Source organism: Eucyclogobius newberryi, unplaced genomic scaffold (genome assembly GCF_026437365.1).
Source record: "Eucyclogobius newberryi isolate DKJ021-1_F unplaced genomic scaffold, fEucNew1.0.hap1 SCAF_13, whole genome shotgun sequence".
Lineage (NCBI taxonomy): Eukaryota > Metazoa > Chordata > Actinopteri > Gobiiformes > Gobiidae > Eucyclogobius > Eucyclogobius newberryi.
Window position 1 is genome coordinate 33414814 of NW_027315757.1, and position 17592 is coordinate 33432405.

Here is a 17592-nt window from a genome sequence, read left to right on the forward strand (position 1 = left end):
ATCACCAGAAAGTAGAAGGATTAAGACGTTAATCTGTATTATTAAATAAAAGACATCAAATAAATAAGGAAGTAGAAAACCGTGGCTGGCTGATGCTGCGGCTCGGGTTTCTTCTGACTCTGCCCTTACAGAAGGAGGGACCTGCTGCTTTTACCACTTCACTTCTGTCCTTTCTGCTCGCTTTTTTCTGCTCGGAAGGAGGGGTCCATTCTTGTCTTCCCTAAACGTGAGCAGGCAGCGGGTTAATGAGGGAGCGTGGTGGAACCTCCCAGTCCTCCACGCTCCACATATAAAAGCCCCTGTGGACGCTGAGGGTAGGCAGTAGGGAGTTTTCTGCAGGGGTCAGGAACACCGGCGATCGGACAAGCGGACCCTGCCCCTGTGTATGAGTGGAGTGTAGGAGACCCAGAAGACCCCTCCAGCTCCCTTCTTTTGAACTTCCTTTCTTGCCCCAAAGAGTCTACATGTCTGGTGGTATCTAGACATGTTCAGCTTTGTGGATTTGCGGCTAGCGCTGCTGCTCTGCGCAGCGGCGCTCCTGGTCAATGCCCAGGGAGAGGACGACCGTAAGTTTCAGCCAGGAGTTTCTGAAAGCAACTTGTGTTTTTGTTTTGACCTGCTGCTCTCTTTGGATATCCCATCGGGCGTGGACCGCTGCTGAGAACTAGAGGTAGAAAAGAGAGAAGAGAGTGGAGCTTGGTCTGATGATGCACCATTAAAAATTCTAGCTAGAGTTGCCATGAGGTTTTTGCAGGTTCTCCTCCAGGCAAGGCTTTTAACAGCAACTAGGTGGGCTTTCTATGCTCATAAAAACCTTCAATTGCTTTAAAAGGCCACAGACAGCTGCTCAGTAACGCAAGTTCAAGACATGTCACGGCAAAGTTAGAGCGGTTTGAATTTTGAGTTTTTGAATCTGTGGTAGATGAGGAGTCGAATCTGACCACCAAAACACAAAGATCTCCAGACAGCCAGCAGAGCGGCTTTAGTGATGTGGCAGGGAAATGCACCGCCTCAGGGCAACAGTGGAGCAGGTGAGAGTGTGAGCTGAGCAGGCATAGTCTTGTCTGTTGACAGAAGCAGAAGAAACCTTTTTCAAGAATTCAGCCTTCTTCGGATGACACTGAGTGAAACCTGGGAAGACAAAAGAAGGAGGCCCTGGAAAAAACAAAGTCAGTTTTTCCAGATGTGGCTGCTCTGTCTGGAGGAGTTCAGCAGCTGTGGTTTGGGGGAGGCCTGTGCTAATTGTATGGACTCACAGCGCCACCTACAGGGACTCCGGGCTCCAGTCATCAACATCTGGCAGCCACGTCCCCCCCTCCCCTCTCCCTTCTCCCGCTCTCTCTCTCTCTCTCTCTCTCTCTCTCTCTCTCTCTCTCTCTCTCTCTCTACCTCTTCTGTCTTTGGTTTTTTGCTGTTCCTAATGGCAAACACATGCAGAGTGTTTCCAGGTCCTGCTGCCAATCCCACTGCACTCTCTGAGCTCAGCATGAAGGCATGTCGTGTAGGGCCTTAGAAGGAGGCCCAAAGAGGCCTAGGCTTGAGTAACACTGCAGATGATGTAGGAAAATGTGACGGGACAGGTCTCTGAGGCACTGCGAACACCAGTGGCAATGGAAGTTTTGGAGAGTTCTCCATAACAACGTTCTCTTTGCTTGCCTGTCCGTACATGTTTCCTTTTTTCTCTCATCCTTTTGAGACGGCCTCACATTTGTCACCTAAAAGAACAAAACACAGTTATGGACAATGCTTTATTATTGAGACTTAACACAGACAAAGCATGTAGTTGGTGTCAAAAGCCTTGTTACTTTTTCGTGATTGGTCAAAGAGGATATTATTTACCATTTTACATGAAACGTAAATTAGATGTAAAAGATGATTTTTTTATTTTTTTTAAAAACATGCTGACAATACTGTTTCAATACGTATTGTCTTGATGCATTAGCTGCATCACAAACGGCATGAATATACAACAGCGTATGCAAATCACATGCACTCGATTATTTACCTTAAGTGCTTGTTTTCAGTGGTGCAGGCCTCACTTATGGTCCCAGATTTCTGACCTCTGCCTCCTTCTCCCATCTCTGTGGCGCCCCCCTCAGGCTCGAGCGGGAGCTGCACCCATGATGGCCAGGTGTTTGCTGACCGGGACGTATGGAAGCCAGCGCCATGCCAGATCTGTGTGTGTGACAGCGGCTCAGTTTTGTGTGACGATGTGATCTGTGAGGACGTGGACTGCCCCAACCCCATCATCCCCCACGACGAGTGCTGCCCCATCTGCCCTGACGACGGTACGGCCACATGCCACCACACCATGGACACTGGATCTGTTTGAGCCAGCTGCTGGTTTTGTCTCACTTTGAGATTGCCCTGTAGGGGGAACTATAGTCTTATTCACTCAATATTTGCCCCTCCATGGGTTTAACTCTCCTACCTCTTGATGCCTGTGATCATATGTTGCTGGGAAGCATCTGGTCACTCAAACACAAACAGTACTAAACATATAGACATCTATTATCTAATCCAGTGGTTTCAACCCCCCAAGTCCAACACTTGTTTGGAGCTAACAATTATTTCAGCCAAATAAAATATATTGTAGTGTTTTTGTTTTAGTTGTCATACTCAAGTCAATTATAGTCAATTTCCAATTTGACTTCATCACGACTTATTTGCTCAATGAATCACTTTGATGACCTGACCTTTGACCGGAAAAGGCTTTGGACATGCTGGACTCTCAGGGGTCCGGACTCCCGGGGTGGAAACTACTGATGAGACATAGTTAACAGAACAGAAACTATATAGTTATCAGAACAGAAACTATATAGTTAACACTTGTTACTATAACTTGCTACTATAAAACTTTACAAGTCAATTTCTTCCTATACAAAACATAAGTTGGAACAAGAGAAATAGTCGACAGAATGAACCTTCACCAAAGATGAACAAGCTCACAGAAAGATCCACAGTTCTATTCTCAATGGATTTTAAATACAGGTTAAAAATAAGACACATTTAAATGCATCATAAAAGGCTTTATAGACTATGGTATTTTTCTTACAAATGCTAAAACACAAGCGTTAACTGTGCTCACTTTCTTCATGTGTTTACAGGCTTCCAGGATTCTCAAGTTGAGGTAAGCTTAACTCATTCAAAACAAATTGTTTTTACACAACATGAATTGCATTGTCTGTTTATAAAAAGCACAAATTGCGTTTAATAATTCAGCACAGATTTTGTTGTTGTTTGGTTTAAGTTGCAATGCTAATTCAATAAATGGTGTTATATTCCCTTAGGGACCCAGAGGAGAGCGTGGGCCAAAGGGAGACCGGGTAAGCCAACATTTTTGAGAAATAATTTGTGTTTGCTCTGGTGTTCTGGTGTTCTGGTCTGCTGTCTGTGTTCTGGTTTGTGCTCGAGTGAATGCCATTTAGAGGCTAGTGTCCCGTGTGTGTCGAGGACGCTACATGACGTGCAAAAGAGCAGTCGTGACAAAAGAAACAGTCATAACAAAAGAAACTGTCGTAACAAAATAAACTGTCGTAACAAAATAAACTGTCGTAACAAAAGAAACTGTCATAACAAAAGAAAAACAGTCATAACAAAAGAAACTGTCATAACAAAAGAAAAACAGTCATAACAAAAGAAACTGTCATAACATAAGAAACTGTCGTAACATAAGAAACTGTCGTAACAAAATAAAAACAGTCATAACAAAAGAAACTGTCATAACATAAGAAACTGTCGTAACATAAGAAACTGTCGTAACAAAATAAAAACAGTGGTAACATGTTCATGTTCATGAATGAAAGTGAAAATGTGGTTATTATGATGATTGGATTGTATTATCTTATAAATGATGCATCAGTATGTTTGTATGAAGCGACAATATACAATAAGTTTAATAAGTCAACTCCATTTGTGATGTAGGCTGGTGTTTCTCAACCAGTGGTACCCAAGCACTTACCAGGGGCCACTTGTTTCAGAATTTAAACTGAATAGTGTTTTTTTTAGTTTTTTTTTTTTCATTTGTTGTTATTTATTAAGGATTTCATACATCATCAAATTGTAACTTGTTGCTACTGGAAAGTCTGATGGGTGAAAGTTATAATGTAATGATGCTAATGCTGCTAGTAAAATGCTGAGGTCAATGTCCAACATGCTCAGCACAAACGTGGCTCAGTTTCATTTCAGGCCAAATCCTCTTGGACCAAAGCACATGCTGACTACGGTCAACCATAACACACAGTTCATGGTGTATTTGGCTAAGCTATTCGTCTTTGTTGTTGTTGTTGTTGTCGTCGTCATCTTCGTCAGTAGTTTTTCATTGTTTTTGTTGTTTTCCTGCAGGGTCCTGCTGGCCCCCCTGGTAGAGATGGTATCCCAGGGCAGAACGGACTTCCTGGACCTCCCGGCCCCCCTGGACCCCCTGGCCTTGGTGGAGTAAGTTTTGGCATAAATTATATACCTGTTTTGTCTTAATTTGGCATTCTTTGTTAAGCCCGGGATGGTGCCTGCTAATTCAGATAAATGCATTGTGCAAGCTCACTCTTGATCTCTTCAGTGAGGTTAGGTCAAATATTCTAATCAATTCCAGGTCAGCCTGGGGTCACGGAAAGGTCACAAGGTCATGGAGAGAAGTAGACACTGTAATGATTTACCAAAATGAAAATAATGTACTTCTCCTCGTTATTACACACAAGTACTGCTTTCCTATTGAACCATTATTGTTATTCTTTAAAGAATGATGCATAGCTAAATAGTGGGATTAGCATTTAGCATTACTGTCAGTTTAAAGTTCATTAAAAGTAAAACCGCTGAATAAAAATGCAACAAGGCTGCTCATTTTTTTTTTAGATAATAATTCTTCAATTTGAGAATTGACTGTTTTTTCCCCCCCACAGAACTTCTCCCCTCAAATGTCTGGTGGCTATGATGACAAATCCGTTCCCATGCCTGTGCCTGGACCGATGGTGTGTATGGACACAAACAGAGACAAACAAGTAACACAGTACAGTAACTAACCTGTTTTTGTGTGACATAAAGGGCCCTATGGGACCCAGAGGACCCACTGGACCTGCTGGCTCAAGCGTAAGTCCACCACACTCACAAAAAAACTAAAAGTCCTATTGGATGTAAATAAATAAAAAACAGTAGCTAACTTTATTTAGCATGTTTTAAGTTCCTGTTTCTGTCCAGTCTGAAACAGGATTTTAATGTCACAATCATACCCAATAATTATCTAAAACTCTGGTGTTGAGGTAGATTCAAAGGGCACATATTTGATGGTTTGAAGTCACTTCTGCTCTCACATATTCCATATATCCACACAAACACCACAGCAAATACAGATACACCATCTGTCTATCATATAACAACATGATTTAGTTTGGTATTGTTAGTATATGTTAGTTTCCCCTCCTTTCTTCATCAGAGAGCTAAATAATAATGGTCTTTGTCTCCCCCTACAGGGACCTCAAGGATTTACTGGCCCCCCTGGTGAACCTGGTGAGGCTGGAGCTGCTGTGAGTATCTCATAAAGAAAACAAAGACTTACTCAAACGGCACTTGTCATCGACAGTTTTTCTTCATCTTTTTATCCATTTCACCAGGGTCCCATGGGTCCTCGTGGCCCCGCTGGTCCTCCTGGGAAGAACGGAGAGGATGTAAGTTATCATTACTGTTATCATCACTTCCTGTTTGCATATGAGAATCTTCACAGACTGTGTTTTTAGGGTGAGTCTGGCAAACCTGGTCGTGGTGGTGAGCGTGGCCCTGCCGGCCCTCAGGTAATCTGAAGGAATTACTAATATGTGACAATGCACAATACCATTGTAGGAAAAAAGCCTTAATACAAGTGTCATTTGATTAGGGAGCTCGTGGATTCCCCGGAACTCCTGGACTACCCGGAATCAAAGGACACAGAGTGAGTTTCTTCCCTAAATGTTAGTTGCACATTTGGCATAACAATGAAATTAATGGTTTGGTCTTTATAGGGATTCAGTGGTGTTGATGGCGCTAAGGGAGACTCTGGCCCCGCTGGACCCAAGGTATGTTCTAAGTTGTTTTATAGAAACTTTAAGACGGATAGCAATCAAAACTAGGTGAAAAAGCTATTCAAAAAAGCACAATATTGAGCAAGCATGACACAGTGAATCCTAATTCTGAGTTAAATGACTTAATACTAAAGCAAGGGACAAAAGTGTTGCCTTCACTCGCACTAACACCATGATAGGACTAAATTTATTTAAGATCCGTAATTAAACATGGATTAAACTAGGACTTAAAAAGGACCAAATTAATGAATCAGAATGAATGTGGGCCGAACCCGGAGCAAACAAGCACGGGTTAGGGTTACGTGTGAACACACCCAATGTTTACTACTAGTAAACATTTCTGACCAAATTTGTAGTTTTTGAAATCTGCATATTTGATTAATTGATTTATTATGCCTCAATTTTATTAGGTCAGAACAAATGAGTTTGACAGGATAAAAAAAATAGAATAAAATGTTTTGACCTTATTGACCTTAAAGTATTATGGTAAATCACAATGTATTAGCCTGTGCTGTTTGACAATGCAATATATCTGTATATACCATCATTATGCTTAACTAACAGTATAAAGGCATACTTTGGCATAAATCTATCATGTAAAGTACATACATCAATTAAATCATGACCTTTATGTTGTAGGGAGAGGCTGGATCTTCTGGTGAGAATGGTACTCCTGGTGCTATGGTAAGTAGCCACATTTCTACCATCGAGACGCTCTCATTTTTCTCACTTGGAGTCTAACTTCCTTTTGCTGTTGTTCAGGGCCCTCGAGGTCTGCCTGGTGAGAGGGGCCGCACTGGTGCTCCTGGAGCCGCTGTAAGTACATCAACACGTACATCATAATCCTTGAAATTGTGCTCATCAAAATTCACAAACTAGGAACGTACTTTTACCAAAGTATTGAATAATAATGGTAAAAACGAAATGCATTATAATAAATACTAAATAAAATACATTAAAATAATAGGCATTCATAAAACCAATATGAGAAAACAAATAATACATCTACTGATATGACTCTTGATATGTTTACGTGCTCATCCACACTTCTCTCGTGTTATAGGGCGCTCGTGGTAATGATGGTGCTGCTGGTGCTGCTGGACCTCCTGTAAGTCTACAGAGCCTTTCACAAATGAACACTACAATTTCATTTGTATTCACTGTGTTTCTGTCTCATCTTTTAGGGTCCCACTGGCCCCTCTGGACCAGCTGGATTCCCTGGTGGCCCTGGATCTAAGGTACGTTTATGGCCAATATTGGTTTTACACTTCATCATAATTATTGTGTATTTAAGGTGTGTATTCAGTTTGTCTTTAATGACATTTGTTTGTAATGACTTGGTTAGTGTGTAACCCAAAGTATCTTGATCCGTGGGATGAAGAATACATTAGAAGTGGAATTCCTTAATTTTGTCCTTGTCTTTCAGGGTGATGCTGGAGCACAAGGTTCTCGTGGACCTGAAGGCCCCGCTGGTGCCCGTGGTGAGCCTGGTAACCCCGGCCCTGCTGGCCCTGCTGGCCCCTCTGTAAGTGCCATCTAAAATGTGAATACATGAAAAGTTCATGAAAGCTCAGGTCTGAAACTGTTCTGTTCTTCTCTTAGGGAAACCCTGGAACTGATGGAGCCTCTGGCGCTAAGGGAACTGCTGTAAGTGATTCAATTACAACAAAATATGATGTGAATAAACGTTTGGTGGTGGTTTGGAGATTGTGTGACTGAAAGACACAATAATGCATTACGTACTGCAGCTAGATAAGATTGTGTTGTTGTCTTCTGCCCTCTACAGGGTGCACCTGGAATTGCTGGAGCTCCCGGCTTCCCCGGACCTCGTGGGCCTCCTGGACCTCAGGGTGCTGTCGGTGCCGCCGGAGCCAAGGGTAACACTGTGAGTAATGTTTAAATTGTACTTATAATCCATCAGATGTTTGATCAGATAATCGTGTGAACACGTGTTTGATCACTTGTTTCCTCAGGGTGATGTTGGTGCCCCTGGATCCAAGGGAGAGCCTGGTGCTAAGGGAGAGGCTGTAAGTACAGCACAATCCACATTGAGCACAACCTTATGCATCAGTGCATGTTTTTTTACATTGTTGTGCATTTCCAGGGTGTTGCTGGAGTTCAAGGACCCCCAGGACCTGCCGGTGAAGAAGGCAAAAGAGGTTCCCGAGGTGAGCCCGGTGCTGCTGGAGGCCGTGGAGTCCCCGGAGAGAGAGTATGTATCTGATATCATGTCATTTTAATTAACTGAATCAGTTGATCATGATAAGCTCTCTAGGGCCGCCCTGTAGGGGCCAATGAGTAATAAATGTACATTATTTCTTATAGAAGTGAAGCTACGAGAATAATTCAATATGTTGCATATTCAATGTTCACTCATATAAATGTATTATCTTAGTTCACAATAAGATTATGTTTGTTTATGTTTGATTATGCTGTTTTTATTTCAGGGTGCCCCTGGTGGTCGTGGTTTCCCTGGAGCTGATGGCCCTGCTGGAGCCAAGGTTAGTTAGAAAAACTACAAACATACTTTTTATCTAATTATTTCCATTTGTCTCCATTTTCATTTTGTACACATTTGATTTAATAGGGTGCCCCTGGTGAGCGTGGAACCCCTGGTCTGGTTGGAGCCAAAGGTTCCACTGGTGAGCCTGGTCGCACTGGTGAGCCTGGTTTGCCTGGAGCTAAGGGTATGACTGGCAGCCCTGGAAGCCCAGGCCCTGATGGAAAGCTCGGACCTGCTGTGAGTCTACGTTCACATACACACGATGAGTACAGTACAGTACTTTGATTTACATCAGACTGAACTCAATGGTGATCTTTTTCACAGGGATCCCCTGGACAAGATGGCCGCCCTGGACCCCCAGGACCTGTTGGAGCCAGAGGTCAGCCGGGAGTTATGGGATTCCCCGGACCCAAGGGAGCCGCTGTGAGTAATTCATATGATGCTGTTATGTTCAGTTATTTGTAACTGTCCAAACGGACCGGCATTAACAAACTGTCTGGGTCTCTCTTCAGGGTGAGGCCGGAAAGCCTGGTGAGAGAGGAGTGATGGGACCTAGCGGACTTGGTGTAAGTTTCAGTTTCATAAGGTCAACGTCTGTTTTTAATAAATGATAACATAATAGATCATTGACAGTAAAATGTGTTGTCTCTCTGTAAAGGGTGCTCCAGGAAAGGATGGTGAAGTTGGTGCTCAAGGAGCTCCTGGCCCTGCTGTAAGTGTATTGAACCATGCACTCTATGAAAACAGATATGCAGATATTGATGGTTCTTTTTGTTCATGCTTAGGGTCCTTCTGGTGAGAGAGGAGAGCAAGGACCTGTTGGACCATCTGGATTCCAGGGACTTCCAGGTCCTCAGGGTGCTTCTGGTGAGACTGGCAAATCTGGAGAGCAGGTAATGACCATTTTCCCATTTCATTTTAAATCTATAAATAAACAATTTTGCTATTTCAGCTATTTTAACTTGCGTCTTTGTAGGGTGTGCCTGGAGAAGCTGGAGCCCCAGGACCTGCTGGATCCAGAGTAAGTCTCAGGCTCAATTCTGCTTTGGCTTTAGTTTGTGAAACCAACGTTGTAATGGCAAATAGGACTCTTTCTTAAAAGTTTGATGTTTTCTTCTTAGGGTGACAGAGGATTTCCCGGTGAGCGTGGTGCCCCTGGTCCTCTTGGACCTGCTGGTGCTCGTGGAGGTCCTGGAGCTGCTGGAAATGATGGTGCCAAAGTAATACTTCACTTTATACTGTAGTTTGCAAGCTTGTTGTTGTTTTTTTATTGATTTATGTGAGTAATCTCTAGGGAGATGCTGGTGCCCCTGGTAATCCCGGAGCTCAAGGACCCCCTGGACTGCAAGGAATGCCTGGTGAGCGTGGTGCTGCTGGACTTCCAGGACTGAAAGGAGACAGAGTAAGGGCCCAGTTTCTATGTACTCAAAGAGTTCATTAGAAGAATGAACTTTTTAAAAATATGAAATCATTATTGTAGGGAGATCATGGAGCAAAGGGCGGTGATGGTGCCCCTGGTAAGGATGGTCCTCGTGGTATGACCGGACCTATTGGACTTCCTGGACCTGCTGGATCCTCTGGAGACAAGGGAGAGCCTGGACCTGCTGGACCTGTCGGACCCGCTGGAGCTCGTGGTGCCCCTGTATGTTTTGACAAATTTTAGCTTAATTATATTGCAAAATATCTTTACAAATACAATTAATACTACAACTTGTCTAATTTGACTATTCAATTTAGGGTGAGCGTGGAGAAGGGGGACCACCTGGACCTGCTGGATTTGCTGGACCTCCTGTTAGTGAATTGTCATTGATAATCTTCCATTTTTATCTTGAGTGAACTCAAAAATTGGTTTAACTTTTACTTTGTTACTGTAGGGTGGTGATGGACAGCCTGGTGCTAAGGGAGAGTCTGGAGACAATGGTGCCAAGGGAGATGCTGGTGCTCCTGGGCCTGCTGGACCAACTGGTTCCCCTGGACCTCAGGTTTGTGAGCTGCGAGAAAATCCCACCAAAAGTCTCCAATACATATTATAATAGACATAATCTAAAATGTCTCTTTCAGGGTCCTGTTGGAAACTCTGGACCTAAAGGAGCCCGTGGGCCTGCTGGACCTCCTGTAAGTCACTTATTTCCACACTCCTATTAGAGTTTTATTTTGGTGTTTTAAAGGTCACAAGCATCCCTCTCATATTTTTCTGTAGGGTGCAACTGGCTTCCCTGGCGCTGCTGGCAGAGTCGGACCTCCCGGCCCCTCTGTAAGTTTTGCTGTTTAAATGTTGATTTGTTAAAGCTACTTTATAAACTCAATTGGCTCTCTGCTACTGATTAGGGCAACTCTGGACCTCCTGGACCATCTGGACCCTCTGGAAAAGAAGGACCCAAAGGAAACCGTGGTGAGACTGGTCCTGCTGGTCGCGCTGGTGAGGTTGGTCCTGCTGGAGCTCCTGGAGTCCCCGGAGAGAAGGGTAGCCCTGGGGCTGAGGGTTCTACTGTAAGTTATTCAGAATTATGTCCTTAATTTATGTCCTAGAAATGGTCATGTTGAGGTTTTTATGTCTCTCTCAGGGTGGTTCTGGTCTGCCTGGACCTCAAGGTATTGCTGGATCCCGCGGTATTGTTGGTCTTCCTGGACAGAGAGGAGAGAGAGGTTTCCCTGGAATGCCTGGACCTTCTGTAAGTTACTTACTCTATTGGATGTTGAAGTAGCCTCGAGGCGGAAAGATTAAACTCATATTTTTTGTTCTTTATAGGGAGAGGTTGGAAAGCAAGGATCTCCTGGACCCGGTGGTGAGCGTGGACCTCCTGGACCCATGGGACCCGCAGGACTGGCCGGGGCTCCTGGTGAACCAGGACGTGAGGTACAAGCAGTCTTCCAATCTTTGGAAATATTTTTCTGCACTGCCTTTAATAATGTTTTTAACTGACCTTATGTCTGTTTCTAGGGATCCCCTGGTAACGAGGGATCAGCTGGACGTGAGGGTCCACCTGGACCCAAGGTAAGTTCAACCGAGTTCCCATTGAATGAACAGAAAGGTTAAGATTGTTGAATTTTAAAAACATGTATGTTTTTCTTTTAGGGAGAACGCGGTGAGGGTGGCGCTGCCGGTGCACCTGGTGCTCCTGGACCTCCTGGTGCCCCTGGACCTGTTGGACCTGCTGGAAAGAGCGGTGACCGTGGAGAGACTGTATGTGTCAAAGTAATCCTTATGCCTCAATATGTCTTTTACATTGATAACGTATAAGATTTGTTGTGGTAACAGGGACCTGCTGGTCCTGCTGGAGCTGCTGGCCCTGCTGGACCTCGTGGCCCTGCTGTAAGTAACTCGACAAAACCAGATGAGCCACCAAAGGACAAAAATAAATTAAATCAAACACTTTATCATCCAAACAGGGACCTGGTGGACCCCGTGGAGACAAGGGAGAGAGTGGAGAGGCTGGTGAGAGGGGCATGAAGGGACACAGAGGATTCACTGGCATGCAGGGACCTTCCGGACCCGCTGTGAGTTAAAGTCATAGTACTTATATAGTCAAAACACCACATCAGACCAATCTCTGAAATGCATTTTTTTTTGTCTCAAGGGATCTACAGGAGAACAAGGACCGGCTGGTACTGCTGGACCTGCTGGACCTAGAGTTAGTTGATTCAATGAACTCACAACATGTATTTATGAGTCCCTAAGAGGAGGCTATCTGACTGAGATTTGTTTTACTGTCATCTTTAGGGCCCTTCAGGATCTGCTGGTAGCCCTGGTAAGGATGGTATGAGTGGCCTCCCTGGACCTACTGGACCTCCAGGACCCCGTGGTCGTTCTGGCGAAATGGGACCTGCTGTGAGTCATGAAGACTGGTACAATTATTAAAAATTACTTTATACTAAACACTATTCTTGTCTCCTTTTCCAGGGTCCTCCTGGACTTCCTGGACCCGCTGGACCCCCAGGCGCTCCCGGTGGTGGATTCGACCTTGGCTTCATTGCCCAGCCTCAGGAGAAAGCCCCTGATCCATTCCGTATGTTCCGTGCTGATGATGCTAATGTTCTGCGTGACCGTGACCTGGAGGTGGACAGCACTCTCAAGAGTTTGAGCCAACAAATCGAGCAGATCCGCAGCCCAGACGGAACCCGCAAAAACCCTGCCAGAACCTGCCGTGACCTGAAGATGTGCCATCCAGAATGGAAGAGCGGTGAGTACTTTCTTGATTTCTGTCAAGATGTGGCTTACAATTTAGCCTTGTTTGACATTTGACATCGTTTTAGATTTCTACTGGATCGACCCTGACCAGGGCTGCACTCAGGATGCCATCAAAGTTTACTGCAACATGGAGACAGGCGAAACATGTGTGTCACCTGCTCAGCCTGATGTGGCCCAGAAGAACTGGTACGTGAGCAAGAACATCAAGGAGAAGAAGCACGTCTGGTTCGGCGAGACCATGAATGATGGCTTCCAGGTATAACTACATTCTATTATTTTCATCACAAGCTTTTTCAACTTGTTAACTGATCAATGGCATTACTGCTCTTGACTCCACAGTTCGAGTATGGCAACGAGGGCTCTCAGCCAGAGGATGTTAACATTCAGCTGACCTTCCTGCGCCTAATGTCCACCGAGGCATCTCAGAACATCACCTACCACTGCAAGAACAGCGTGGCCTACATGGACGCTGCTGCTGGTAACCTCAAGAAGGCCCTGCTCCTTCAGGGCTCCAACGAGATTGAGATCAGAGCCGAGGGCAACAGCCGCTTCACCTACAGTGTCCTGGAGGACGGATGCACGGTAAGACAGGAACATGGTTCTTAGTGTCTGCTATAAAAAAGCTTGTAGAGCTTTGCTTCCCGGTGGTCGAGTGGTTATAGCACAGCACACGTACTCTAGGCTCCAAGTGCTGCTGGCCGACTCTGACAGTTTACTGCATGTCCTCCCTTATCTCTCATCCCCATTTCACACTGTATTTTCCTTGTCTAATAAAGCTTACGGTTGCAAAACAAAATCTTGAACAAAACCAACTTTGTAGAGCCAGTAAATATTTTTTTATCAACCAAATTGTCTCATTTGAAAAATCCAAATGTGACATGAGATGGGAAAAAAGTAAGTTCCCCACTTCACCGCACTTACTTCAATCATTAAAGAAAGGAAATGTCATCAATAGAACCACAAACGAAAAACTGCCACTTGCTACAGTGAAATGCCACTGTTTTTGTAGGATCAACTTTCACGATTGAAAATCAATTTCTAAAATTGCAGTTTTCAGTTCCGCCGCTAGATGTCGCCATATCTGACAATGGCAATATGCTCACATAATGGATGTTGTGAGATAATACTTACCACAAATGTACTAACTTGAGAAGTCAATTGTACAAAACTAATCTGCTATGTCTTCCTTTTCATTTCAGTCACACACCGGAACATGGGGCAAAACAGTAATCGACTACAAGACAACGAAAACATCTCGCCTGCCCATCATTGATATCGCTCCTATGGACGTTGGTGCTCCAGACCAAGAGTTTGGCATTGAAGTGGGACCTGTCTGTTTCTTGTAAAAAGAGCAATCTGGACTTGAAATTGTTGTGTGAATGTGTGTGTGCGAGTGAGTTTTGTTTTTTTAGCAGTCATCTCTCTACAAAAAACCCATCATAACATTAAGAAATTTGCCAGCCCTCCATCCTAAAAACCTGCACTTCAACAAAATGGCCGTGATGCAGAAATGTTGGCATCATCGTGTTTGGGACCACTACTTTCTTCTTGATTTTTTCACAACAACATCAAGGATCCTGCAAAGACGTTTTGTTTCACTGGCAACAAGAAAATAATATATGCTTCTGTAAAGTGTAAAAAATGTACTTCCCCCACCAAGCCCTCTAGGCCTCTCTGGATTTTACAAAGTGACTTATTTTTCTACACCACTGCAATGAGAGGAATGAAAGGACAGTCCCAACAGACAGAACCCAAATGCAATGTACCACGTTCAGGTGTCGATGAATAAACGGTGAAACTGACAGCCATGTTTGTTTTTGCCCATCCTTTGACTTGGCATGGACATATTCTTGTTTGTTCCTTCCTGTCCTTTATATTAAAACCACCAGCAGAGAACACATGGGTTTAAACCTCTTTTTTTTAAAGAAAAATGTCTCACGGCTACCTCCAGCTTCTAGAAAGTGGCCCACGTGTGTGAAGGGGAGCCTGAGCGGTCAGTGGAGTAGTCGAGATCACTTTCAGCAGCAAAAATAGCTAAATCTAAAGGTGCTATTCTTTCTTAAGGTCAATGACTTCCAACATGGTGATATTGTATTGTTGAGGTTGTGTTGGCATCTCAGGACCTTTTGGTGCTAAAAAAATCCATCTGAAAATTTTCTGATGTCCAGATTGAGACCGTCAAACGTTGTAAAGTGGATTCATTATTTTCATCATGTTCCTTTCCCCTCTTCCCCATCAACTCCTCACGTCTGAATCTCCCCCCAAATCCTTAATGTACAGAAAGAGAGCCGGCAGTTTGTGAGCAGACAGACAACAGCACATGAATCTGTACCTATTTTGTATGTGTAAAATAATTGAGATGTGTTTAATTATTTTGAATGCTGAAATAAAGCATGTTAAGTGGTCTAAATGTTGAATGCTGCCTATTCCCTGACTGACACTGACTTCCCCGCGAGTTCTACACGTGAAGTCTTCTTAGATCCAAAAAATAATAGTAATGCACTTGGGATTGAGTTGCAAGAGCAGCCACTTTAAATGTCATGTTTAGTCATCGCTAAATTGTGTGCGAACATAATGCCCACATGACTACTGGAAAGGATTAGCTGCCAGCACGTTAGCGCCTTCAAGTTGGCTAATAAGAAATCATGGCCTACCTCTTCTTATTGGAGATCATCGCTCTGATATTCCAGCCAGCAGGTGTTCTCTGCAGATGTAATCCAATGTGGAGAGCCCACCCTCCACCGTCATCCACTCGTGCGTCCGAGTATTGTATATGTCGCCGTTCTCCGTCCTTTCCATCGCCAATGAAGCGGTCCACTCGCCCTGCCGACTTCTGAGTGAATGCCCCGGATCGTGTCGGACATGCACAGGCTGTGGGCTTCACAAAGACACGGCTGTTCACCTTGAAGCGGATTGGCTTTCATTCCCTGCGGAACCCCTGGATTATTTCTTCAGCTCTTTGGGTCTCTATTTGAAGGTAGGGGCGAGGAATGCCTCCCTCTCCGGTTTCGCACACAGAGGACGTACTGTGTGGCGCCGGGGAAGCCCTCACAGGGTAAACACTGGCTCTGGAATGATGCCGTGTCGGGTGAGGAAGCTGCACCGGGCTCACAAGGTCCAGATCTGCAGCATTTACTAATCACTTAATTAACTCTGATGAATATTACACCACTCGGATACTTGGCATTCATGGGTTTTATTCAGAGGTGGGGAGAGTAGCCACAAGTAAGAGTAACTTACATATGACAGGTTCTCATGATTTTCTAATTATGACTCGGTGTTGTGGGATAGAACCTGTGGTAAATATTTATCGTGGTTATTTAGTGAGTGAGAAAAAAAAGACAAATGAAAGTTGAAAATCACAGGAATGTCTATGTCATGAAACATTTTACATGCAACTGATGCACTTTTCTGACAGTTTAAACAATCATATAACAATATAAAGGTATTATCATGTATTATTTGTTCAATTGTAACTATTGTGTAATTTATATGGATTTAAAATGCGTGTTTGGTAATCTATGTCATTATGCTGATGTCCAAACAGGAAGTAACATTATTAACATTATTAACATTATTAACGTCACAAAAATGGTCAAACTGGGGAAAAACAGGAAACATTTTTGGTGAAATCTTGTTATAATTATGTTCACTTTGTTTTAGTGAATGTGAAGTATAACTGTGTGGGCACTTTAAGTACTTTGAAATCATATTATTTGAGTAGAAGAAAAAGTGGTGACAAAAATAATTTGTCAAGTAAGAGTAAATTATTTCAAATCAAATCAAATCAATTTATTTTTGTAAGGCCCAAAATCACAACAACAGTTGCCTCTGAGGGCCACAGGGAGAAATGAATCAACAATGTCTGTGGTGGCGATGGAGTCAGACAATGTCTGTGGTGGCGAGGGACGATGTCCCAGGGTCCTCTGTCCTTAGACTCTCCTTCTCGGCCAGGAAAAACTACAAAAAAACCTCTTTGGGAAAAAAGCGTAGAAACCTGGAGGAGTTCCAGTGAAGGAGAGATCCGACTCTCACAGACGGACAGACGGACACGAGGAGACTGGAGCTGGACCCACTCTTCAGGCAGATGAGGGACCGACTGAGGCGAACTGGACCCACTCTTCAGGCAGAAGAGGGACCGTCTGAGTCGAGCTGGACCCACTCTTCAGATGAGGGACCGACTGAGGCGAACTGGACCCACTCTTCAGGCAGAAGAGGGACCGTCGGAGTCGAGCAGGACCCACTCTTCAGGCAGATGAGGGACCGTCGGAGGCGAACTGGACCCACTCCTCAGGCAGATGAGGCACCGTCGGAGGCGAGCTGGACCCACTCTTCAGGCAGATGAGGGACCGACTGAGGCGAACTGGAGCCACTCTTCAGGCAGATGAGGGACCGTCCACATGGGGCAGGGACCACTTCACCAGGAGAGGGACATCTGGGTCCACAGGTCCTCAGGAGTGAGAGAAAGAAAAAGAAGGCGGTGAACAGTTTGCAAGTGGAATTAAAAAATAAATATTGTTTGATAGCATAAGTAGTCAGAAGAAGAAGAGGATAGTGCTCAAGCTGTCATACTTCCCCCAGCACAGTTACTCCTAGGGCAGCGTAGCTGAAGCTGTGGGTTTATCTTTCTGTTCCTAACTACTCTGACCATAAGCGATTTCAAAGAGGAACGTTTTAAGCCTGGACTTAAATGAAGAGACTGTGTCAGCATATTTAACATGGGTCGGGAGCTGATTCCATAACACAGGAGCTTGGTAGCTAAACGCTCTACCTCCTACAGTACTTTTAGAGACTCTTGGCACCACCAGAAGGCCGGCATTCTGAGAGCGAAGAGCTCTGTTTGGATGATA

The 17592-nt window shown here is 44.2% G+C and overlaps 1 protein-coding gene across 3 annotated transcripts; it reads left to right on the forward strand.

The window, feature by feature from the left end:
* Positions 1-301: 301 nt before the first annotated feature.
* col1a1a (collagen, type I, alpha 1a) lies at positions 302-14662 on the forward strand. 3 transcript variants are annotated; one of them, XM_072443663.1, is made up of 48 exons: positions 302-566; positions 2100-2288; positions 3108-3130; positions 3291-3326; positions 4345-4437; positions 4899-4967; positions 5041-5085; positions 5466-5519; positions 5607-5660; positions 5730-5783; positions 5867-5920; positions 5991-6044; positions 6690-6734; positions 6813-6866; positions 7114-7158; positions 7235-7288; positions 7477-7575; positions 7653-7697; positions 7837-7935; positions 8024-8077; positions 8155-8262; positions 8498-8551; positions 8638-8790; positions 8878-8976; positions 9066-9119; positions 9212-9265; positions 9339-9446; positions 9530-9574; positions 9675-9773; positions 9848-9955; positions 10034-10195; positions 10291-10344; positions 10428-10535; positions 10615-10668; positions 10754-10807; positions 10882-11043; positions 11118-11225; positions 11303-11410; positions 11495-11548; positions 11630-11737; positions 11813-11866; positions 11944-12051; positions 12132-12185; positions 12275-12382; positions 12455-12734; positions 12808-12998; positions 13082-13324; positions 13942-14662. In XM_072443663.1, the coding sequence occupies exons 1-48, from the start codon at positions 485-487 to the stop codon at positions 14086-14088; spliced, it is 4341 nt and encodes a 1446-aa protein (XP_072299764.1). In that variant the 5' UTR covers positions 302-484; the 3' UTR covers positions 14089-14662. The 3 variants fall into 3 exon arrangements, with proteins under 3 accessions (XP_072299764.1, XP_072299765.1, XP_072299766.1); XM_072443664.1 differs by lacking the exons at positions 11944-12051; positions 12132-12185; positions 12275-12382 and having other exon boundaries at positions 11813-11834; positions 12468-12734; XM_072443665.1 differs by lacking the exons at positions 9848-9955; positions 10034-10195; positions 10291-10344 and having other exon boundaries at positions 10482-10535.
* Positions 14663-17592: the final 2930 nt, after the last annotated feature.